This window comes from Nicotiana sylvestris, chromosome 8, assembly GCF_000393655.2.
Source record: "Nicotiana sylvestris chromosome 8, ASM39365v2, whole genome shotgun sequence".
NCBI classification, from domain to species: domain Eukaryota; kingdom Viridiplantae; phylum Streptophyta; class Magnoliopsida; order Solanales; family Solanaceae; genus Nicotiana; species Nicotiana sylvestris.
Genome location: NC_091064.1, coordinates 1,083,240 through 1,107,939, shown reverse-complemented (window position 1 = coordinate 1,107,939; position 24,700 = coordinate 1,083,240). Strand labels below are relative to the sequence as shown.

The 24,700-nt window shown below is 37.5% G+C and overlaps 1 protein-coding gene across 1 annotated transcript; it reads left to right on the top strand.

Moving 5' to 3' along the window:
* Positions 1–15,466: 15,466 nt before the first annotated feature.
* LOC104237719 (protein LIGHT-DEPENDENT SHORT HYPOCOTYLS 10) lies at positions 15,467–18,569 on the top strand. The gene is made up of 2 exons (XM_009791917.2): positions 15,467–15,968; positions 18,307–18,569. Exons 1-2 carry the CDS (start codon positions 15,467–15,469, stop codon positions 18,567–18,569), a joined length of 765 nt encoding a protein of 254 aa, XP_009790219.2.
* Positions 18,570–24,700: the final 6,131 nt, after the last annotated feature.

Sequence of the window (24,700 nt, the reverse complement as noted above, 5' to 3'; positions counted from 1 at the left end):
GTTCCTAAAAGATAGATTGTCGCTATCCTAGTTGAGTTGTAACCTTGTTGTTGTACTTATTGTATCTCCTAAACCGCTTACCTAGAAGCATTCTGATTAGGAATCCTCTTGTAAATCCGTAAACACGTTGAGTTTATGTTGTGACTAGATTTAGTCATGAGAAAAAGTCTTTGTAATCGTAGAGTTACAAAGTGGCTTGTGGTGATAGCATCACAAGATAGAAAAAGCCTTTGTAACTAGGATAGTCACAAAGTTGCTTGTGGTAAAGGTACCACAAGTTAGTTAAGTAAATCCTTTGCAATAGGAATTATTGTAAAGTGGCTTGTAATATGTAAGATTACAAGTTAGTGAAGTTAAAAGCCTACAGGTGTAGGTCGTGGTTTTTTTATCCCCTTGTGTGGGATTTTTCCACGTAAAAATCCTCTGCCTCATTTACTTACTGTTTTATTATGTGCTCTCAGCAGAATCTTGTAGAGGACCAGGTACTCTATAATTTTTGGTGGATCCATACGAACTAATAGTGTAGAATAGTTGGAGCAACATCAGCCCCTTACAAAGTGATGAGGATTCCCTTTATATAGGAGGGGAAATCCAACATAGTATAAAAATGCATTAATTATAAAGATATGGAGATGGGACGGCTAGATGCGACACCTTGATACAGGCTCCGGGCAGACCGACTTTGTCAGACTTAGCCGCGTGCCTATGGAATCCCCTATTTTACTCTAGCCTTGATCAATATTCTCTTCGGGTCGGACCTTGACGAGCTTCGAAGGAGGAAACTCAGTCACAGCTTCGCGTCCTCGAGGCCTCGAGGTGTTCTTCCGAAGTGACTTAACAGCAAGAAATTGGACCCTCTAATTTTGCCGCATACACCAACTGTTCCCACATCTGTTTTGAGCAATAGAGGAATTTTTATCTTGGGCAATCTGGAATAAATTTGGGTATATCTCCATGAGTGGAATATTGTTTAACCATTTATCCTTCCAGAAACTAATGTTCAAACCATTCCCATCCTTGAAAGATACTTTCTCAAAGAATTCATTTCCCAACTTGTTGATCTGCTGCCAAAGACCTACCCTATGAGATGACATAGATGTGTTTGTTCTCTAGTTGTCCCTTCTACCATGTTTAGCAACAATTACTTCTTTCCAAAGGCTTAACTCATTTGCACCGAACCTCCATAGTCATTTCATAAACAAACTTTTGTTGTGTAAGGCCAAATCTCTAATACCCAGACCTCTATTGCATTTTGATTGTGTGACTTTGGAACACTTGACGAGATGGTATTTGTGGGAGCTGTTGTTTACTTCCCAGAGAAAGTCTCTCCTGATCTTGTCTAACTTCTTAAGTACCTTGATATGGATGGGAAATAATGACATGTAGTAAGTGGGAGTGGGATACTATCAAGGACACTATTGATGAGAGTTAGTCTCCCTCCCATGGAAAGATACTGCAGCCTTTTCAAACTTTCTAATGATCCCATTCCAGATTTCAGTGTTCTTGTATCTGGCACCAAGGAAGAGACCTAGATACGTGGTAGGGAGTGACCCAATTGTACAACCCATAATGTTGGACAGTTCTTCTAGGTTAGGCACATCATTAACTAGGTACATGATACTTTTCAACACGGTGATATGTAAACCTGATAGTGCTTCAAAGAGGAGAAGTGTCAAATTCAGATACAGTAGTTGTGATGTAACAGGCTGACAAAAGATTAGTGTATCATCAGCATATAGCAAATGTGACATTGTGATCGAGTTCCCGATATTAGTATCCACATTGAAGCCCTTAATCCACTGTAACTGATTGGCCTTATCCAGCATTTTGCTCCGTCCTTCCATTGCTATAATGAAAAAAAAAGGGAGAGGGGATCTCCTTGCCTTATCCCTTTTTGAGGAGAGAAGAAATCCACTGGACCCCTATAGACTATCACGGAGTATTTCACAGTTAAGATGCTGAATATGATCCATCTTATAAATTTGTCTCCGAATCCCATTATCCTAATAATAAAGATGAGATAGGACCAGTTTAGCTGGTCAAATGCCTTTTCTATGTCAAGCTTGCACATCACACCAGGTTCACGACTTTTAATCCTCCAATCAAGGGTTTCATTGGCAATCAGTAATGCGTTTGTGATTTGCCTATGTTTTATGAAGGCATTTTGGTGGGTTGAGACCAGCTTTCCAATAAACTTCTTCAGTCTCTCTGCTAGAAGCTTCGAGATAATTTTGTGCACACTTCCTGTGAGTCTAATTGGTTTATAATCTATCAACTCCATGGCTCCTTTCTTCTTGGGAATTAGTGCAATGAATGAAGCATTGCATGATTTAATCATTTGGCAGTTATGGTGGAAGTGGTTGAGAGCCCCCAATACTTATGGCTTGATAAAGTCCCATGCTTTTTGAAAGAACGCCATGGTAAACCCATCTAGACCTGGAGCTTTATCTGGGGCACAAGACTGGATAACAACATGGACTTCTTCTTCGTCGAAAACTGCTTCTAACATTTCGTTGTCAATTACTGAAATTTTGGCCACTTTCTCAAAATTGGTTGTAGGTCTCTAAACTTCATTTTCAGTATACAAGTTCTGGTAGTAATTTAGGATTTCTTCCTTGATCAACTCCTTGTCATCAATTACTTCACTGCCCACCTTAAGCTTGTCTATAGTGTAGTGTCTTTATTTGAATTGGCCAATTTTTGGAAGTATTTAGTGTTTCTGTCTCCCTCTTTGATCCACCAGCATCTAGACTTTTGTCTCCATGAAATCTCTTCAGCTTTGGCTAAGTTCTGCAGCTCCAATTTCAAACTCAGAATCCTTTGCCTTTCAGATTGTGTAGACTCTATTTTCTATAGCCTGCTCTAGGACTAAAAGTTCATCAAGTGATTTTCCTCTTCTATCATCCATTCTTCCATAAACTCTCTGTTCCATTTGCTTATATCCTTTTTCAGGTTCCTCAATTTTTAGACGAAAATAAAATCAGGCGAGCCACCAATCATGTAGTTCTGCCACCATCCTTTATCATATCAATGAACCCATCTTGCTGTAGCCACATGTTCTCGAACTTAAAGTAGGATGTTATTGCTTCCCACTCACCACACTCCAGTAGTAATGGCTTGTGATCAGAGATAACTCTTGGAAGTGCTATCTGTTTGATAGCTTTGAAACTTTCATTCCACTCCGAGGAGATTAGAAACCGATCAATTCTGGAAGCCTGGAGAGAGTCTTATCCCCTTTATTATGTATATTGTGCCCTTTGAAGAGGTAAATCGATTAATTCAAGGTCTAATATAATGTCTCTCATGGCTCTGGATCTTCTAGTACAGTTGAATCGTTCATACTCGAACCTGCAAACATTAAATCATCACTGCTCCCAGCTCCTGCCAAAACTCCTCCCTCTCTATGTTTGAATATGGACCATACACACCTTTAAAGCACCACTTGAGAATCTACCTTGATAGGAATCAAAACACCTCCATAGTCTCTTATCCCATAGAACAATAATACTCCCTCTGGTACCACTTGCCTTCAACTCTTTCCCTTCAGCCTATCTATTCCCCCATACTTGGTGAACTATACCTGCAGGCCAGTTCTCTGTTTTAGTTTCTTGAAGACACAAAATATCAGGTTTCCATGTGCGGACCAGTGAACTAATAATGGTCCGTTTATTATTATCTACTCTGAGGCCCCTTGTTTGATGACATTTGTTGATACCAGAGTTACTAGCTAGATGAAAATCGGATATATCTGCTTCACTTGAGACAATGGAGGATTCTACAGAGGGATGGATACTTGGGGACCGTATTCAAGTAAAAGTAAGCAAATGAGGGTTCATATGTGTTATGCGAGTAGCGAGGCAAGTAGATCACCCTTAGCTATCTAAACTTACTATTTAACTAATAGCCCCGTTTGGCCATGCTGCAAAAATCAGCTTATTTTGAGAAGTGTTTTTTTTCAAAAATGCTTTTCTCAAAAGTACTTTTGGTGAGAAGCAGTTTGTGTTTGGCTAATTAGTTTGAAAAGCACTTCTGAGCAGCAATTAGTGTTTGGCCAAGCTTTAAAAACTGCTTCTAAGTGTATTTTTCTCAAAAATGCTTCTCAAAAAAGTGCTTTTAGAGAGAAACTACTTTTTTCTGCTTCTCCAAAACTGCTTCTACTTTTCCTCAAAAGTATTTTTTTTCCTTCCAAAAGCTTGGCCAAACACCTCAATTTTTGGCCAAAAGTGCTTTTGGCAGAAAAACACTTTTGACCAAAAAGAAGATTAGCCAAACAGATTATAAGTATATATTGATTTTAAAACATCTATGAAGGGCTGAAGACAAGAAAGTGGATCATATTGAAGATTAGTGACACAGGGAGGGTTTCTAATGGCCTACTGATGTGTTCTGTTTGCTACATTGCTCATAGATTCTCCAATATGCTTCTGCACCTGTCAATGCGAAAGATGAGCTTAGTACTGAACCTGAAATGTCTCATTTCAATTTTCTTTCTCTTGAATCTGATGTACAAAACAACAACATTTTGTGGCTTTTATGGCGGAAAAAACACATGTGGAGGGTGAAATAGGTTCTTCTATTAGTTCTGACATACTAAAAGTAACACCATAAATGGAGATGCGTCTATGTTCTTGATCGTCTGTCTCTTTTGTTGTGACTATCTCTATTCCGTGAATGCGAGATGCTTTATACATTAGGCTGTCCTTTTTTACACTATCAACAAAATTGAACGGATAAAACCTTGTGCACACCTGTATTTACACGAAACCACATTGGTACAAGTGTTAAAAGCAAATGTTGTTAATCTTTTGTTTCGGTGTAAATATTGAGTTTATATAAACATTCTCCAAATGAGATCGCTAACTAACAGAATTATTCATGTAACTTGTTTGTGTCATGACAACACATAAAATTACTATCAGCTTAGTAATTATATTAATTACGGATATGATAACTTCCTCAGTCATAAAAAGTGACTTTTTTTTTTCCCTGGAAAAAATAACGTTATTATTAGGATATATAGCTAAAGAAGTTGCTATAAATTCAATTTTTAACTAGCAATATATGAACTGGGGTATTGTTTAACGAGAAGAGCCGCGGTGGCCGCCTTGAAGTACAATTTTCATCGAGCGGAAGGTAAATTCCTTTGCAGACGATTTAAATATGTGACGAGATATTGAAAGTGACAGTGGCTTTGTTGCCACGATCCACTGAAATTTTTGCACATAAATGATCTACATTCTTATGTCTCTTGAAGTTAACAAGAAAACGAGCAATAATGGTTTTCATTTCCACAAAGTTTCACTCAGATAATAAATCTAATACTAACTGATATTATGAGTAACTTCTCTTATTCTAGTAATTTATGTTCAATAATTATAGACTTTTCGATTTTGTTAGCCTATGAGGTCATTTTGTTCGAAATTTATGCGGGAGAACACGATTCTACACAAAATGCACAGATCTAACTTTTCTACTAAAATATTGCTTTCTCTGAGAGGAAGCAGTACTCTTAAATCTTAATAATTTTTTTAAAAGTCTTAATAATCAAGAAGGCAGTAATATTGTCATGAAATTAAAACTTTCAATGACCAAGAATTCATTGTTTTTTCATAGTACCCTTTTAGTTTCTATGTTTAAAAAGCGAGAAAAAACAAAAAACAAAAAACAAAGTTTAATATCTATATATAGCTAATATAATTTTTTTCAGTATTAGATCGCTTGTTTATAAAAAAAAAAAGGTAAGAGTAGCAACATATAGAATAAATCAAATTATCTGCTGCAACAGAATATAATACATGTATACAAATTCTTTACCTTGTCATGTATATACTATAATTTATAATGGCATAATACATTCGGAGACACCTAAAGTTGACACAATCTTTCACTTAGACACTTAAACTAGGCCTCTTTCCAATTAGACACGTTTCTTAGGCAATTCTCATACCAATTAGACACAAAACTATGACATTGCAAAGAAAGTGTTTCTCAGTCTCCTTGAGCGCGTGAATGAAATAAACATGATATTTTTCAATTAATTAAATATTAAAAATGCATTTGACCACAAAAAACCCTATTTTCACTAAATCCCCCATCCCCACCTCCCAACCCCAAAAAACAAACTGTGTTTCGTCATCTTCTCCATTTTTCCACCATATCAGCTCCTCCACTATCTTAAACCTTCCTCCTCCGTAATAATACTCCAATAAGTCATCTTCTCCTCATAAATTACCTAGCAGCAACCATTTTTCATTTATCATTACCAACCCCCAATTCCAGAATCCCACCAAAACTTCTCCTCCAACCACCATAATATTTCACTGCCATAACACCAAAAAGTAAATAAAGTTGCAGGAAAAAAATCATCAAGCAGAACTATCAATCTCAAATAAAGACAACTAAAAAGTGGTGAACAAATGAGACCAACATCCTAATAAATAGAATAAAATTACTTGGCCATATGTAATTTTGATGTTTTTGCGGAAATTCTTGGCTTCGTTAAGGAGTTTGATAAATGAGTTTTATGAACTTTAGGCTTTGGAGTTTGGATCTGTTTGACGCCGCTTGCCAGACGAGATCAGACGACAAAAATTGGACAACAAAGAGGGAGCAGGGGTGATGTCGGCGACGGGATTGGAGACATCGACGAGTGGGGGAACGTTGGAGGTTGGGGACTAAGGGGGTATTTGTATTTTAGTGGAAATAACACTATATAGTTGAGGTGGATAGTAAGGTGGACAAAACAAATAATGTGGCACGATTTATAATGGTTACTTTTGCCACGTAGACGGAGATTGCAAAACACGCCCTTGGTTAATTAATAAGCCAGCAAAAAACGTGTCTAATTGGTATGAGAATTGCCTAAAAAACATGTCTAATTGGAAAGAGGCCTAATTTAAGTGTCTAAGTGAAAGAATATGCCAACTTTAGGTATCTCCGTATATATTATGCCATTTATAATATTCAAAAAGTAGAGGGTAACTCCATGGCTTGCCCATCTTACCAATGGAGGCAAGAAACTAGTCCTCGAAATGCTAAAGGTTAGTGGGTACGTAGTATTGAAATTAAAACGGGCGAATCGGATCCAGGATTTAGAGGTTCGGGTGCCACTGTTTAAATAAGCAGTATACCTACCTCTAGCCACAAAGACCGATAGAAAAGGCAGGTCATAAGATTTTTGTTACTCCGATTAGTTGATTAAGCCTTCTATTCAAAAAATACTGAAAAGACGCATCCAATTATAATATTTGCTTAAAAAGTAACTTAAATACTAGAAATTGTTTGTTTTATTAGATTAGTTTACCTTCAGCAAAAGGAGAAGAGCAAAGGAAAATGCAAAAAAGAGCCAGCAAGCCAGAGCATTATTGCGTCCATGCGATTCGAATTGGGGTTCTTTTGGAAAAGAAAGACTACAAAAGCCTAACTGAGTCAGTAGAACCCGCATCACGTTTGTAAATTGCGGGTGACACTTCAAATATATATACGTTTTAGCCTAGATATATAGTTACACATTCAAAACTTTAGCCGAAGGGGGGGGAGTCAATACCCCCGAACTCTCAAGATAGATTCGCCCCTGAACGAACATAGCTTATAAGTTATAAGTTCATGTGAAATCCCGAAATTATTATATATATATATATATATATATATATATATATATATATATATATATGAATATGGATAAATATTTAGTGAACATAGTTATTATTATATATTAACTAATTGTAACGATCCGGCCGGTCGTTTCATAAATTACCGCTCCGTTTCCCCCATTCCTGCTTCTTTATATGTTGTTCAGCTGTATTTCACCGCATTGTGTTGGTTAGTTTGAGTTCAGAGTGGGTTCTCAGAGAAATGAGACATTTAGTCTCTTAAGTTGGCCTTTTAGTTAGAAAAGTCAACCGAAAGTTGACTTGTGGGCAAACGATCTCGAAATTTGGTGATTCGGATTCGGGAGGTGATTTGGGACTTAAGAGCGTGATCGGAATGTGTTTTGGAGATCCGGAGCAGATTTAGGCTTGAATTGGCGAAATTGAAATTTTGGCATTTTTCGGTTGGTAGCGGAGATTTTGATATAGCGGTCGGAATGGAACTCCGGAAGTTGGAGTAGGTCCGGTGTGTCATTTGTGACGTGTGTGCAAAATTTCAGGTCATTCAGACGAGGTTTGATACACTTTTTGATCGAAAAGGAATTTGGAAGTTTTTGGAATTCTTAGGCTTGAATCCGATATTAATTTGGTGTTTTGATGTTGTTTTGAGCGTTCCGAAGTTTGGAACAAGTTTGAATGAGGTTATGGGATGTGTTGGCATGTTTGGTTGGGGGCCCGAGGGCCTAGGGTGAGTTTCGGTTGGTTAAACGGATCAAATCCTTATTTTGAAAGTTGCAGATTTTCTGTTGTTCCTGTTGCAGACTTTTGGCCTTCGCGTTCGCGAAGGGATGAGTAGTGAGACAGTCAATTGGCCTTCGCGATGTTGGTACCGCGTTCGTGAAGGGTGAGGTTCAGTGTGCATCGCGAACACGATGAGGTTCCCGCGTTCGCGTAGAGTAATTGGAGCAGCTGGGGTCCTGGTCATTTGTGCTTCGCGTTCGCGCTAGGTGTGTTGCGTTCGCGATGGTCTGAGAAGCTTCGCGTTCACGCTTAGGAGGTCGCGTTCGTGAAGAAGGATTAAATGGTCAACGGATTTTTGTGCTTCGCGAACGCGAGGCTTTGACCGCGTTCGCGATTAAGGAATTTAAATCGCTGGGCAGAATGTTTAAATAGCCATTTTCGCGATTTTTGGCCATAGTTATCATTTTTGAGTTGGTTTTGGAGCTTCTTGGGGGGAGATTGAAGGGGGAATTCAAGAGAACTTCTTTGAAGTAAGATTATTGAACCTAAAACTCGATCCTATGATGATTCTTACTTGTTTAAACATGAAATTTGGGGGATTTGAAGCCAAAAATTGGGGAGTTAGGGCTTGAAAATTGGAGACTTTGATTTGAGGATTTGAGGGGTCGTTTGTAATCGGATTTTTATGTATTTGATATGTATGAACTCGTGAGAGTGTAAGGATTCCAGTTTTATGATTTTTATCGGAATCCGAGACGTGGTCACGGGGTCGGGTTTGGCCAATTTCGGGATTTTTAATGTAAATTGGTTATTTTCGAGTGGGCTTCGTTCCCTTAGCATATTTTGATGGTATAAATCTGTTTTTGGTTAGATTTGGATCATCCAGAGGCCGAGTCGAGAGGCAAAGACATCGCGGGCTAGAGTTTGAACCGGATTGAGGTAAGTAATGATTGTAAATGTTGTCCCGAGAGTATGAAACCCCGAATTTTACATCGTTGTGCTACTTTGAGTTGACACACACGTTAGATGATGAGCGTGAGGTCGTGCACCTTTGGGAATTGTGACTTGGTCCGTCCCGTACGACTTTTAAATTGCGTATTTGAGTGAAAACTGTTTGATATCATTGTGTTTTGGAAAGTATTATCATGTTTTGGGCTGAAAGCCATATTTGGGCCTCATGCCAACTGTTTTGGACCCTTAGAGGCTTTTTAATGCTATTCCTCATTGTTTTTACTTCATAATTGTACTCAATCATGCTGTATTCTACTATTTTCATAACTCAGTCATATTTTCTCCGTTTTCAATATTTCTAATTGATATTTTGGGCTGAGCATCATGTTTACTGTTGCCCGAGGGGCTTGAGAGAGTCTGACTGAGTGAGGTTGATAGCCTGTGTTGTGAGGATTATTATGGGATCGGGCTGCGCACGGCAGCACGTGTACTGATTTGTGATATATGAGAGGCCGATGGCCTGATTTGTTATGCCACGAGATGGCTTGTGATAGCGCTTGGGCTGTAGGAGCCCTTCTGGAGTCTGAACACTCCCAGTGAGCGCGGGTACCCAGTGTGAGATGTTATATTTACCCCAGAGGCTGCTGTTGTTTCATGATATTGCTCGAGGGGCTGATTATGAGTGATATTTTGCCCGAGGGGCGGTTGTGGTACTTATTTTGACTGAGGGGATGTTTTACGTTTCTATCCTTTTACTTACTGATTTCGTCACTCGTTTGAAACTATTGTAAAATGTTTAAACATAGTTTTACTGAACTGAAACATTTTTACAAGTTTTACTGCTTTACTGCATTGTTCTGGATTTAAACTGTTTTGCTGTAGTGTTATGCTGTAGTTTACATATTTTCTTACTGCTCAGCTGTCTTTACTTTTTTTACTTACTGAGTTGGCGTACTCACATTACTCCCTGCACCCTGTGTGCATATCCAGGAGTCTCGGGTCACGCTAGCGAGTGCTAATTTGTCTTCCAGCAGGCTTTCGGGGTTGACTAGGTAGTTGTTTGGCGGTCGCAGCCCAGTGCTTCTCCTTCCTATTTTTATCCAGCTTTGTATTAGCTTTGTTTCAGACTATGTTGTCTTTTCATATTCCTAGACGAGTTATAGTTGCTCATGATTGGTGACACCCCGATGTCGGGCTGTATTTTGTTTTCGCACTGTTCTATTCCACCTTACATTTTGGGATGTTAGCTTATTAATAACTTTTAAATGGCTTATTATAATTATTTGATTGGTTTTGAGGTTTGTATAGACTGGCCTACTCTCACACAATAGATGCCATCACGATCGGATCCGTTTTAGTATCATGGCACTGATGATAGGACTTAAATGTGGAAACTGCCATGTCTCTTGAACTTTTGTAAAGATCAAAGTGATTCGTCAAATAAAAGAGAACTTAGATATTGAGACTTTTAGTCGGTAAAAGACGACAAAAGCGAATAGTCCAAAGGTCTATTAGCAAACAACTTTTTCGAAAAATAACTAGCATATGTTTTTTTGGTTAAAATTAACGGGTAAATGAATACGCTAATTAAAAGAAATAATTTTTTTTTGTTCTGACAGATTTAAGCCATGTGATTTATGAAAGATTTTAAGAATTTTCTTTAATCAAATTTTTGATAAATTGAAAAAAAAAATTAAGTATATACTTATTACTTAATTATTCTTCCCCCTCCTCTGGCAATTAGTTTTAGTTTCTTTACGACTTTGGATGAATAATGCAATTTTAATTTTTCCCAATTATAAAGTCTATATTTGCTAGTAGGTGTGAAGTCAAATCATTCCTTTTTTTTTTGCTTATAATATATATATTTTAGTGCGATCTGAACGCATTTTTACGGATTAGTTAAATGAATGTAATTTGACTTTAAAAATAAACATACCAAATATAATTATTATATTGCTCATACATTATAAAGGAAATGTGATGATTACTCATTAACCTCGTAATAATACAATTTAGATTATTTTCTACTAATTAAAGAACTATCCGTGGCATATAGTACTTGTTATACTTACCGTCGAAAGTTAAAACAATTGAAATTCCTACCTCTTTGCATTATTCTATCATGTCAATGAATTACTGAACTTTTAGTTGTTACTACCTACTCCGTTCCAATTTATGTGAACATGTTTGACTGAACACGAAATTTGAGAAAAAATAAAGACTTTTGAAATTTGTGGTCCTAAACAAGTCAAAAAGGGCTCAAAGTATTTGTATGTTTATAAAAGCTTCTTATTAAAGTTAGAATTATAAATTTAAGCTAAATTGTTTCCAAATTTAGAAAGGGCTCATTCTTTTTGAAACAGACAAAAAATAAAATAAAATAGGTTCACATAAACTGGAACGAAAGAAGTACTATTTATTGGAACAAACTAACATTCTGCGGTTGATAAGAATAACTTTAGAAACACTGTGATAAATAAGCCTTTTGATCATCCGAAAAAAATACTCCCTCCATTTCAATTTATGTGAACATGTTTGACTGGACACAACTTATTTAAGCCTTCTTTTATCTTTCTCTCCAAAGAATCTCCACTATTCCCCTTAAAGTATGATATGACAGGGAAAGATGCTTTGTCTCTTAACAAAATGCACAAAACAGGCCAAATAGCTTTCTTTCTCAGGTGTGGCTTTGTCTCCCACTATATATATATATATATATATATATATATACTTGGTGATTAATACAAAATTTACTTACCAAAAAAAAAGAAGAAATCATCTAAAGTTATTTTGTTTATGCTGCATGAATTTGATTCCTAATTTTCTATCCACTTTATTAACTGTGTTAGATCACACCTTTGAATTCAATGCCCTTATTTGGTATCCCACCTAGGATTCTACCTGTAATTAGTGGCGGAGTCAGAATTTTCATTAAGGAGTATCAAAATATATAAAAGCAAACATATCAGGAAATTAAGGGGAGTTAATACATAATATATACATATAATTTATTTTCGTACCTACCTACACAATGTATTTTTTCCACGAAGGGATGTTATTTAACACCCCTTCCTATAAGGTGGCTCCGCCCCTGCTTGTAACTCTATATGTAATATATCTTCTTTGCCCTTCCAAGATCAGGGTAAGGTTGCGTACACCTTACCTCCCCAAACCCCATTTTTAAAAACCGGGTTGTTGTTGTTGTTGTTGTTGTTGTGCGAATTATGTATTTTCTTCCCTGAATTAAGAAAGAAAATATATAAATTATCTGTCGTTTTTTTTTATTTCTGTTGAAATTTGAAGTCTGATTCTTATGGTTTTCAGTTTTCACCGATTCATTAACCGCTATGCGACCCACCAAAAATAATCTTAAGAAAAGGAAACAAAGATAGACAAGAAAAACACAACTAGAGTTAAGTCTTAAAATTTTTAGACAAAATGGACAAAAGAAGATCACTTCTAGGAAAGACACTCATCTACCTTAATTCTATGCAGTGCCTAATATTCCAGTTGAATTTGAAAAGGACAGCCAAAATGTTTTGACTGGACATAATTAACAAAAGAAAGAAATATTTTTGAAATTAACTAGTCGTTTAAATATACTATTATTATATTTGTGTTATTATAAAACTTTTAAAATTAGTGGTCTTAAATATGCCATGAATTGGTGTAACTATAAAATTATATTTTAGGGTAAAATTGAAAGTTTAAGGTTAATTATCTTACGTATTAAAAAATTTATTCTTTTCTGAAATAGTCTAAGAAAGAAATATCACATAAAATAAAATTGCGGGAGCAAAATTAGTGCAGGAGATACATGTAGTTGTTATGTCGAGAAGGAGACAAATTCCAAAAATAAAGAAGATAAAGAACTCCAAATTTTAATGTGGAAAATCCTTCAAATTGGCAACATACATGAATTACATGTGTATTTGAAGGATTTTTCACGTCAAATTTAATGTTTTTTATCTTTTCTATTTTCTATTTTCTCGACATGTCAGTAGCTTGATTGGATTATCCATATCATATTCAAACCTGCCACTATAATCCGGTCAAAACAAAAATTATACTGAATAATTTAGCCGAGAATTTAGGTGGATATGTCTGCTGATCACTCAAGTACTAATGAGACTTATTGGTCCTTAATTTTTCTTCCATTATTTTAATTCCTCTATTTAGCTAGTCATGAGATCAGGGCTTACGGGTTCTAAGCCGTAAAAATAATCTCTTGCAGAAATATAGGGTAAGGCTGCGTACAATAAACCCTTATGATCCGATTCAAGAACGAAGCTACATTCACTTAAGGGTGGTCAATGATGGGGCATTTGCATTTATACCCGCAATTTGGGTCACGTTTTAACTTATGCCCGCTTTGCAAAAACAATTGCAAGCGTACTCACTTTTTCGCGTAACTTCAGCATACGGAGCTGAAGTAGCAAAGACAATCACGCAAAACTTCAGCATTCTAGTAGACGGGACTGAAGTGTGCCGACGTTTTTGTTTTGTAACTGACAAACTTCAGCTCTAGAGTTGAAGTTTTGTTTTTGTTACTGGGGAACTCCAGCTCTAGAGATGAAGTTTTTGTTTTGTAATTGTCGAACTTCAGCTCTAGAGCTGAAGTTTTTGTTTTGTAATTGTCGAACTTCTGAAGTTACTGAGAAAGTTTTTATTTTTGTAATTGGGAAACTTCAGCTCTAGAGCTGAAGTTTTTGTTTTGTAACTAGCGAAGTTTTTGTTTTGTAACTGTCGAACTTCAGCTCTAGAGCTGAAGTTTTTATTTTTGTAACTGGCGAACTTCAGTTCTAGAGCTGAAGTTTTTATTTGTAACTGGTGAACTTCAGCTCTAGAGTAATCAATCAATGCAAACATCAACATAAAACTTGTTGATGGATTCCCTCCTAAATCTGTTACATAATTCACATTGAACAAACACAAAATTAAACAAACTATACTGTCAAACAGAGCTCTACACAACATTATTTTATGAAGAAGTAGCTAACATACGAGGGTGATTTTGTTCGCCATCGATGTATTTATCGCAGCAAGTCCTAGTACTATTAAATAAACTACCAAGTTTATGACTAAGAATGGTCCCATTAGGCTTCTGCCACCCCTTCCGTTCGCCATTATTTGATTAACTTAATTAAGGTCAGCTGAGAGTAATTAGAGTTCCACTGCTTTTGCGTGTAGTATTGATGGTTGCATGTCTGGTTTTTTCCTGAAAATAGGAGTTGAGTTTTTTGGTTGTTAGGATACGTGGTCGCTTCAAGAGGACTCCATTGCTGCACTATACAGGTGTTACAACTTGAGGAGGAGAAGGGGAGGAGAAAGGGGGCTGAAATTGTTTAAAAAATGAGTATAAATTAATTTTTTTTAAAAAATGGGTATATGTTAAATGAGGGCGACCAAATAGGACGCCCCGTGCAATTATTACTCAATTGACCACCCTTTGTTGAAAAATTACACGGTTTATATAGGTAAAATATTAAATTTTAGAGGTATATAACATATATTGAACACCCTTTGTCGATAATTTTTTTTCACTTCGTTCAAGTTTAAACACCCTTAGAAAAATTCCTGGCTTCGCTACTGATCAGATCATTCCCCCGAATTCCATACATAGCCGGAGCTTTGTATACCGGACTGCCTTTTATTTAGCTAGTCAAACAATTGTATAATTAGGGTGAAAAACGTTAGCACTAGCTTTTCTTTCTTCTTTTGTGTTGTTTTTGCACCAGTCAAGAAATGACATGTTTCACATGTATTTAGTTTTCAAAATTACCAAAATTCAAATACAGCTAGAGCAATATAATTCGTGGGATTACTGAGTCGCTATCCCCTTTAAAAACATACTAATTGAGATCACGTTTTGGAAATTAGTGATAGATAATATTGACAAAATTACATACAATAATTGTAGATTATCGGAAAACGTATAGATAATGGCAATGTTAAACATTTTTTTTTTTACATGAAAAAGGCTAATAAAACATATGATGAAGCAGCTAGAAATCAACTCATATATGGCCCATTTCCTGTCAATCAATAGGTCCATATTGATGTGATTTCAACAATTTCATCCCTCCATTTTCACCTGTTTCCTTCAACCTTTGTTTAAACTCTCCATATTTCTCACACATTTAGGATCAATATTCTCGATCTATTTCAATTCCTCTCCAGTCATGTCAAGTAGTGATAGAGGCAAAGATTTAGCTGAGGGATCCTCAAGATCCCCAGGAGATCAATCGATAACAACACCTAGTCGATACGAGTCCCAAAAACGACGAGATTGGAACACTTTTAATCAGTACTTGAGGAATCAGAGGCAACCAATTCCGCTATCTCAGTGCAATGGCAACCACGTACTAGAGTTTCTTGGATACCTGGACCAGTTTGGAAAGACTAAGGTTCATTTACAAGGTTGTATGTTCTATGGACAACCCGAGCCACCGGCTCCTTGTACTTGTCCGCTCAGACAAGCTTGGGGAAGCCTTGATGCACTCATCGGTAGGCTTCGAGCTGCCTACGAAGAAAATGGCGGCTCGCCTGAGACGAATCCATTTGCTAGCACTGCGATTCGCGTGTATCTTAGGGAAGTGAAAGAGTGTCAAGCTAAGGCCCGTGGCATTGCGTATAAGAAGAAACAAAAGAAGGCTAGCCCTAGCACAGGAGATGATGATTCCAGTTCTACAGGGTTTCTCTCATTTTCTTGATCCACTAATGCAGTTATATATTGCCTTGTGCCTCCCCTCGAAAATATATAATTAAGTAAATAAAAGTCTGATCTTTAATCACTTAAGTTTCAAATGAAATGATCATACAAACACTTGTAACGCTATTCGAATAAGTGGATTTTGAGAAATTATGTAATTATGCAAAGTTTGAAATATGAGATCACTAAGGATTGTTGTGCCACTGCTAGGATCCAGAGTTCTCGAGTTTGAGCTTTGAAAATAAAAAGATTTTAGCCGGAAGAGCTTCCTCTTTACTGGTTTGATGCAGCGCGAATGCAACTTTAGTCTGAATCTTAATGTGGGTAGTGAAGAATAAGAGGGCAACCAAAAAAACAGAAAAAATAAAAGAAAAAAAAGAAACATGACAAAAACAGAAAAGAGAAGGAATTTTATTTGACACGTGAAAAAATGAAGAAGCTCGTGCTCTTTCTCGGTCTGTGCCAATAGCAAATTGGCCAAGAATTTACCCCTTTGATTTCCTCACTTTCTGCCATGAGTAAAGCTGTCTGCAATAAGATTCGAATATAGTAAACAAATCCCAGATAGATTATATGTCAGTTTATTTTGTTTATATTCTTTTTGGACTTTTGTTCCCCCCCCCCCCCAATTGGCACACATACGTAGTAACTTGAGGTAAATACGCTTTTGCATGTCAAAAACTTATTTTGCAGACTGCTGGACAGAGCCAAACAAAAAACCTACTTGTGAGGGAATTCTAACTCGGCTACTAGACTGTGAATAGTGGCTATGATAGTAAAGTCACTTTTCAGTACATATATTTATATGATACATTCAATACATAATTAAAAGAATTTTTCCAAAAAGGTGAAGAATTTCCCTTGCTTTCCTTTTGCTTCCCTCGTGCGTGGCTCCGGAATCAAAATGTGATTCTTTTGGACTCAAAATGCTTTTTTGAGTGTAAAAAAAAAGTTACATTTCTATATAAAACACGGTTCATAACCGCATTTTGCATTAACGGCCGTTTGGGACGTTAAGGTAAAACGCGATTCATAACCGCATTTTATATAGAATGCTTTTTGAATTTTGATACAGCGTTTTACCTTTAGGTGATATGACAACTATATAAAACGCGATTTATTACTGCATTTTATATAAAACGCTTTAATTAACCGCGTTTTATGTATTTTGTGGCCCACCAGTAACTCTTCTGCGTTTAACTGACATAACAATAATTCAAATATGTAAAACGCCCTTTTAAACCGCATTTTACTTCCAAAATTTTGACCCCCCGGATTAGACATTGCCTTATTTAAAGACGTTAAGGGTTTTGAGAAAAATCATTCAGAAATACTCCAACTTCGTGATAAATTTTTCTTGTTGTTAAATTCTCAAGCTTTTTTCATAATGTCTGAAGAGCAAAAAGTAAGGGTTTCATTATATTGGGGGGGGGGGGGAGGGGTGAGGTTGTGGTGGCGAATAACTCATTGAGCTATAGTTTATCTCCATAGAGTCATGTTAAGTTGCCACATACAATGGAGTATGATAGACTGGTATCGTTGTTATGCAATAAAATAAGGTTGAGCAAGCGTTCGGTGAATCTTAAAATAATCAAAAGATATCCGTATTCTATGACTCCGCAAAGGGTTGCTTGTTACGTTGAGTTTAACATCGAGGATGATGAAACTCTGAGAGATTTTTTGGGGACTCCGGATGAATACCGGGAACTTATTTTGATAAAAATATTGGAAATGTACGTGAAGCATGAAGACGTTCACAATAATGATGTTGCGTAGATTAGTGATAACCCTCAATCATCGGGTGGTTATTCTGGAGCAGTTGTAGCCCAACAGGTTCCGGCTGAAAGAGTTTGGCCGGATCTAAACTTATCTCCACGGGCGAACGAGGAGCGAGGAAATAATTCCTCTCCTACTTTACATAATCCACAAGACGATTGGTAAACTTCAATTTTCCTTTAGGTTACGATATTTATTTTTTGTTGTATTGAATTTGTATTAACACTTATATATTCCACATGAGGTACCACCCAGATATGAATTTTACAAGTTATGACCCCACGCCTAGTTGGAATATGCGTTGGTGTGTTGGATCACTGTGGTCCATCTGGGAGGCATCGCTAACATGATAATGTCCATCATGGAATGTCAATACATTACGACTTGTAAGTGAAGTGATACAGCTATATGTAAAGTATTTTTACAATTTCAGTAGCTTATCATTTTGTTGTTTGTGTAGTGAAAACGAGCAACTTGATGGTCATGACCTCACTCAATTGCCCGTAGACGACGTATTTACTCGAAATTTGGCAGATGCGCAGAGTCAGGAAGATAATAGTGATTATGACAACAATGTCGATGAGTCTGGAGATGACACTCCCTTCCCTAACGAGGGTGATGATGAGGAGGACGTGAATGTCAAACCTGAGCTGACGATGGAGAATGCTCCACCTCCCATTAGACCAAAAGTGTACGAGTCCAATGTGCCATTTCATTCAAGGCATATTTCCTACCTTGATAATTTGCCAAGTATGCCAGATGTGGATGCCCTTATAAGGGATCTTGACGAAATTTGATCAGCAATATAGGATGAGTCTAGACCAACGGTGTTGGCAAATGGCATATTTTTTCCCGATAAAGCTCGTTTATCTAGGGCTTGTAAAATGTACAACGTAAGAGAGTGTCGTGAGATGATAGTATGAGAGTCAAGTCCGGAGGTACAAGATTGTGTGCCGTAGATGGTTTACGGGTTATCACTGGATGCTGTGTGCGAGCAAGAAGGAAACAGGGTTGTGAAAAGTGGATAAATATATTAGCACTCACAATTGTGAAATGGGCACATTCAATGGGAATCACTTCAACTTGGATGTTGACTTGATTTCTCTTCAACTGATTCCATACTTGGAAGTGTCCATTAGGTACAAGATCAAAGAGTGTATTACATCCATCCACCAGGAATATGGATGTACTATTACCAAAAGAAAGGCATATCCCGGGCGCAAACGTGCATTTGAAATTGTTTATGGTGATTGGGATAAGTCATTTGCATCTCTACCCAGATAGATGGCCGCACTGAATCACTTCAACCCTGAGACTGTTGTTGAATGAAAGCTCGAGTAGAGTGCAAGAATCTCGGAATATATATTCAAATACGTGTTCTGGGCATTTAAACCAGCAATTGATGGTTTTTTTCATTGCCATCCGGTAATTTCCATAGACCATACTCATGTCTATGGAAAGTATGATATTAAGCTGTTGATCGTCGTTGCAGTAGATGCCAATGGACAAATATTTCCACTAGCTTTTGCCATCTGTGCCAATGAAAGCCAAGAGACGTGGACGTTATTTTTGAACCACTTGAAGCAGCACGTTGTCAAACCGTTAAGGTATTTATCTACTATCTGATCAGCATGGTGGTATATTAAGTTCTGTAGAGCATTTGCCTGAATGGCAGGAACCCTATGCATACCACCGTTACTGTGTGAGGCACCTAAAGACCAATTTCTAGAAGAAATATCCCAACAAAGACTTGCATAATTTACTATGGATGACTGCAATCGATCACCAGCAGTGCAAATTCAGGAGGCGCATAGAATCGATCCGGCAGTTAGACGAAAGAGCCTATAATTGGTTGATGCAACATGAGCTTCAGAAGTGGACATTGCATGCTGATGGTGGCAGACGATGGGGAACCCTGACTACAAATGTGTCGAAGTCTTTCAATGGGTTATTGAAGTCTGCACGTGGATTACCTGTCACTGCTATGGTCCGGATGACATTCAAACAGATGGTGGAGAGGTTTGTTGAAAGGCATACAAGTGCATCGGAATTGATGGAGAGAGGTGTTGAATTTATGCCAATACTGATGAAAAGATTTGAGAAATACAGGAGGCGAGCACATTGGCATTCATTTTTACAGTATGATCACAACTGGGGTATTTTTGAAGTTCACACCGTTATCCATCAACACATGGGGAATAATATACACACCATAAATAAAGCCAGCAGGTTGTGTTCATGTGGAAAATGGACCATCTACCACATGCCGTGCTCACATGCCATGGAGTGCTTCGACAAACAGTTTTAGGGGCAACCAACTATGTTGATAGGCAATACAATGTTGCTGCATACTTAAACACATATAGTGGGCAGTTGCAGCCAATGGGTGCTAAGCATTATTGGCCGCTGAAACCATTTAAAATGTTGTGTAACAAGGACTATTTGCTCAAGCTACAAGTGCAAAAGAGAACGCGTATATGAAACCAAATGGATGTTGGTGATACCGTTTATGCGCGTAAATGTGGCATATGCTCGCAAACAGGACACGACCGTCATAAATGTCCTTCAACTAGTTTGGGTGGTGGTGGTAAACCAGCTCCTGGTGCAAGTTCATCTAATGTGCCAAACTATCAAGGATACACGTTGTGTTTTGTTTTTTAGTAATATTGTTTGTAATAAGTGTATGTACTTGTTTATGTTGCAAGATGTATCAAATAAAATTATGTTTCCACAGTCTTGCCACATCTTATTGATATTTAAGATTTTTCAGTTGAGTAAATTAATGAATTTCTCCCTCCCATTCATGTAATCAAAAAAAGTGTTGGATTAGAAAACGGAAAATTTTTACGTTCACTTTTGAGTTTCACTCTAAAATTATTAGAAAACTACACTGTTAGAGGAGGAAGATGTTTGATAAATAAGTGAATATGTATAGCGCGGTTGAATACTACATTTTATGTGTTATCTTGTTGTTCTAAAAAGCTGCGCGACTGCAAAAAAGCCATTTTGTATCAGAAAGAATCTTTAACACACCAAGCATAGCGCGGTTACATACTACATTTTGTGTGAATATATATAGCGCGGTTGAATACTACGTTTTGTGTGTTGTCTTCTCATTCTGAAAAGCTGTTTTGTATCAGAAAAAATCTTTAACACGCCAAGTATAGCTCGGTTAAATACTACGTTTTATGTGAATATATATATATATATATATATATATATATATATATATATATATATAGCGCGGTTCAATACTACGTTTTGTGTGTTGCCTTGCCTATAAATAACAGGCGCATTCTAGTTATTTTCTGCGCTTAACAATAACCAATAGCAACACTTTCCATAAAAGCACCATTTTTTTTTACGTTTTAACAAATATCTGAACGCCTTTATGTACCAAGGTGTGAGTGCGGTAAAAAATGCATCATGAAAGACTTTTGGGATGATGGTGAAGTTGGACACCGCTACTGGATGTGTATGAACAAGTTTTATAAGGTTCCTGACAAACCTTTTTGCAAATTTGAGGTATGGATTGATGAATACTATCACCAGGAATGCTACAAACAATCTTTGCAGTCTCTTCATGATTTGACCAAAAAATAGTGGGAATATGAACGAGAATACAAACGAGAAGTTATGTGACGACCCGACCAGTCGTCTCATGAGTTACCACTCTATTTCTCCCATTTATGCTTCTTATTGTTTTGTTTATCGGTATTATGTGTTATCGGGTTGGTTGGCTTGGGTTCAGAGAAGTTTTGGTAAGGTTTGAGACACTTAGTCTCTTTTGAGTAAGCTTAAGTTGGAAAAGTCAACCGGATGTTGACTTATGTGTTAAAGGGCTCGGATGTGAGTTCCGATAGTTCGAATAGCTACGGGAGGTGATTTGGGACTTAGGAGCATAATCGGAATGTGTTTTGGAGGCCCGGAGTAGATTTAGGCTTGAATTGGTGAAATTGGAATTTTGGCGTTTTCCGGTTGACAGGTGAGATTTAAATATAGGGGTCGGAATGGAATTCTGGGAGTTGCAATAGGTCCGTTGTGTTATTTGGGATGTGTGTGCAAAATAACAGGTCATTCGGACGTGGTTTGATAGACTTTTTGATCGAAAGCAAAATTTAGAAGATTTTGGAATTCTTAGGCTTGAATCCGATGCGAATTTGGTGTTTTGATGTTGTTTTGAGCGATACGAAGGTTGGAACAAGTTTGAATATTGTTATGGGATATGTTGGCATGTTTGGTTGAGGTCCCGAGGACCTTAGGTGAGTTTCGGATGGTTAAACAGACCATTTCAACTTGTGAAAAGTTGCAGAAAAATCTGTTGTAGTGTTGCAGACAACAGTGCTTTGCATTCGCGAGTGGACCCTCGCATTCGCGAAGGGCTAGAATGTGAGGCTGAAGATTTGGCCTTCGCGTTCGCGAAAGAGGTCCCGCGTTCACGAGGTAGCAGACGCGTTCGCGATGGTTTGAGTTGTGGAGTCATCGCGTTCGCAAGGGGGTGGTCGCGTTCGCCTAAGAGGAATTTTTGGTCAACTTCAGGTTGTTCTTCGTGAACAACCTGAAGGATTTGAATGCCTGGGCAGAATGTTTAAATAGCCATTGTCCGCGATTTTGGGTCTAACTTTCACCATTTTGAGTGATTTTGGAGCTTTTTGAGAAGAATTGAAGAGGGAATCAAAGGGAAACACTTGGAGGTAAGATTTATGGACTTAATACTTGATATTAATGTGTTTCCTACCTAATTAATCATGGAATTTAAGTCTTATATTGAAGAACTAGGGCTTGTAATTGGAGACCAAAAATTAGGGATTTAACGGGTCATTTGTGGTTGGATTTTGGTGATTTTGATATGAATGAACTCGGGGAGTGATGAGGAGCCTATTGATGTAATTTTTATTGGGATCCGAGACGTGGGTTCATGGGTCAGATTTGGCCAATTTCGGGATTTGTGTTGTAATTTGATTTCTTTTGAGTGGGCTTTGTTCCCTTAGCATATTTTGATGGTTTTGCACTGATTTTGGTTAGACTTGGAGCATCCGGAGGCCGATTTGAGAGGCAAGGGCATCGCGGGCTAGTGTTTGGACCGGATAGAGGTGAGTAATGATTGTAAATATTGTTCTGAGGGTATGAAGCCTCAAATTTCACATCGTTGTGCTATATTGAGGTGACACACACGCTAGATGACGAGCGTGGAGTCATGCACCGTTGAGGATTGTGACTTAGTCCATCTCGTATGACTTATTTACTGCGTATTTAATTGAAAACTATTTGCTATCATCATGTTTTGGGTTGAATGCCATATTTGGGCCTCATGCCAACTGTTTGGACCCTTAGGGGATTTTTACCGCTATTTCCTTACTGTTTTGATTTTATATCTATACTCAGTCATGCTATATTATGCTATTTTCATAAATCAGTTATGTTTACTCTGTTTTAACACTTTAAATGATATTTTGGGCTGAGCGACATATTTTACTATGCCCGAGCGGCTTTTAGAGATTTCTGACTGAGTAGGGCCGATGGCTTGTATTGTAAGGTTATTATGGGATCGGGCTGCACACCGTAGCAGTGTTGCATTGATTTATGATTATAAGGCCGAGGGCCTGGGTTGTTATCTGGGGAGGTGGCTTGATATGAGGCCGAGAGCCTATTGATTATGCCACGAGATTTCTTGATATTGCGCTTGGGCTATAAGGGGCTCCTCCTAGAGTCTGTATACCCCCAGTGAGCGCGAGTACCCATTGTGATATGAGATATAGCCTGAGGGGTTGGTGTTGTTCTATGTTATTGCCCGAGAGGCTGATTCTGTTGACATTGTGCCCGAGGGGCGGATTTTTTGTGTTTATTTTTTCTAGCTGCCTTTCATTTACTTATTTAACTGTTAAAAAGGTGTTTTAAAGAAGCTTATACTGAACTAAGGTGTTTTATGAGATTTCACTATTTTATTGTACTTTATTGGTTTTACTCTGCCTCTTTATAGCATTTTGTTATGTTTTTACGTGATTTCTTATCACTCAGTCTTTGTTTATTGTTATTACTCACCGAGTTGGAGTACTCACTTTACTCCCTGCACCCTGTGTGCAGATTTAGGAGTTTCAGGTCCTGCTAGCGAGGGTTGATAGCTTTTAGTAGATTTTCGGAGTCCACTAGGTAGCTGCTCGACGTTCGCAGCCTAGTGTTTCTCCCTCTTATCATTATTTCCTTCCCTTGTATTAGATTTTGTTCCGTTTTCCATATTCCTAGACTTATGTAGATGCTCATGACTGGTGATACCCCGATGTCGGAGTGTGTTGGTTTTTCCGCAAATCGTACTATTTCATTTTTATTTTTGGGATTTATCTTTATTTATGACTAAATTATGAATTGTTATATGTTAATTTAATTGGGGGTTGTGTTGGCTGGCCTTGTCTTCACGAGAGGCGCCATCACGATCGGGTCTAGGTTTAGGGTCGTGATAAGTTGCGGAGTTGAAGGAGAAACTCAAAGAGGTGGGAGAAGTAAAAAATAAGCTGGAAGAAAAATTTAAATGGTTGAAGCAGAGAATACTAGGTGGTGGTGACTAATATATGACATGTATGTGTTGAGTGTAGTACTTTATCTTTATATTTCCCGTGTTATGTGTTTTTATTAGTTGTACTGCATTTAAATTATGTTAAGTTTCTATGTTTGTGTTTGTGTTGTAGTGTTAAAATAAAGAAGAAACGAGGAAATTAAAACATAATGTGCATATTATTTAAGCATAAAAAATTGTTGTTATTATTTATATAGTGTACATAAAAACGACAAAAAAAGAAAATCAATGTGTCCCACAGCCTGTGTGCTTCAATGCACCCGCTGGCCTGAGGCACATCCCTTACCGCCGGGTATGCTATCAGGATCATCATTATCATGTCACCTCTTTATATGAGGATGCGCTGCAGCATAATCG

Bases quoted from the DNA above. Each gene is read 5' to 3' on its own strand.
- LOC104237719 (XM_009791917.2), top strand. From the start codon at position 15,467: ATGTCAAGTAGTGATAGAGGCAAAGATTTAGCTGAGGGATCCTCAAGA. The intron at 15,969-18,306 runs GTTCTACAGGGT...GAAATTTGGCAG, and splicing joins CACAGGAGATGATGATTCCA to ATGCGCAGAGTCAGGAAGAT.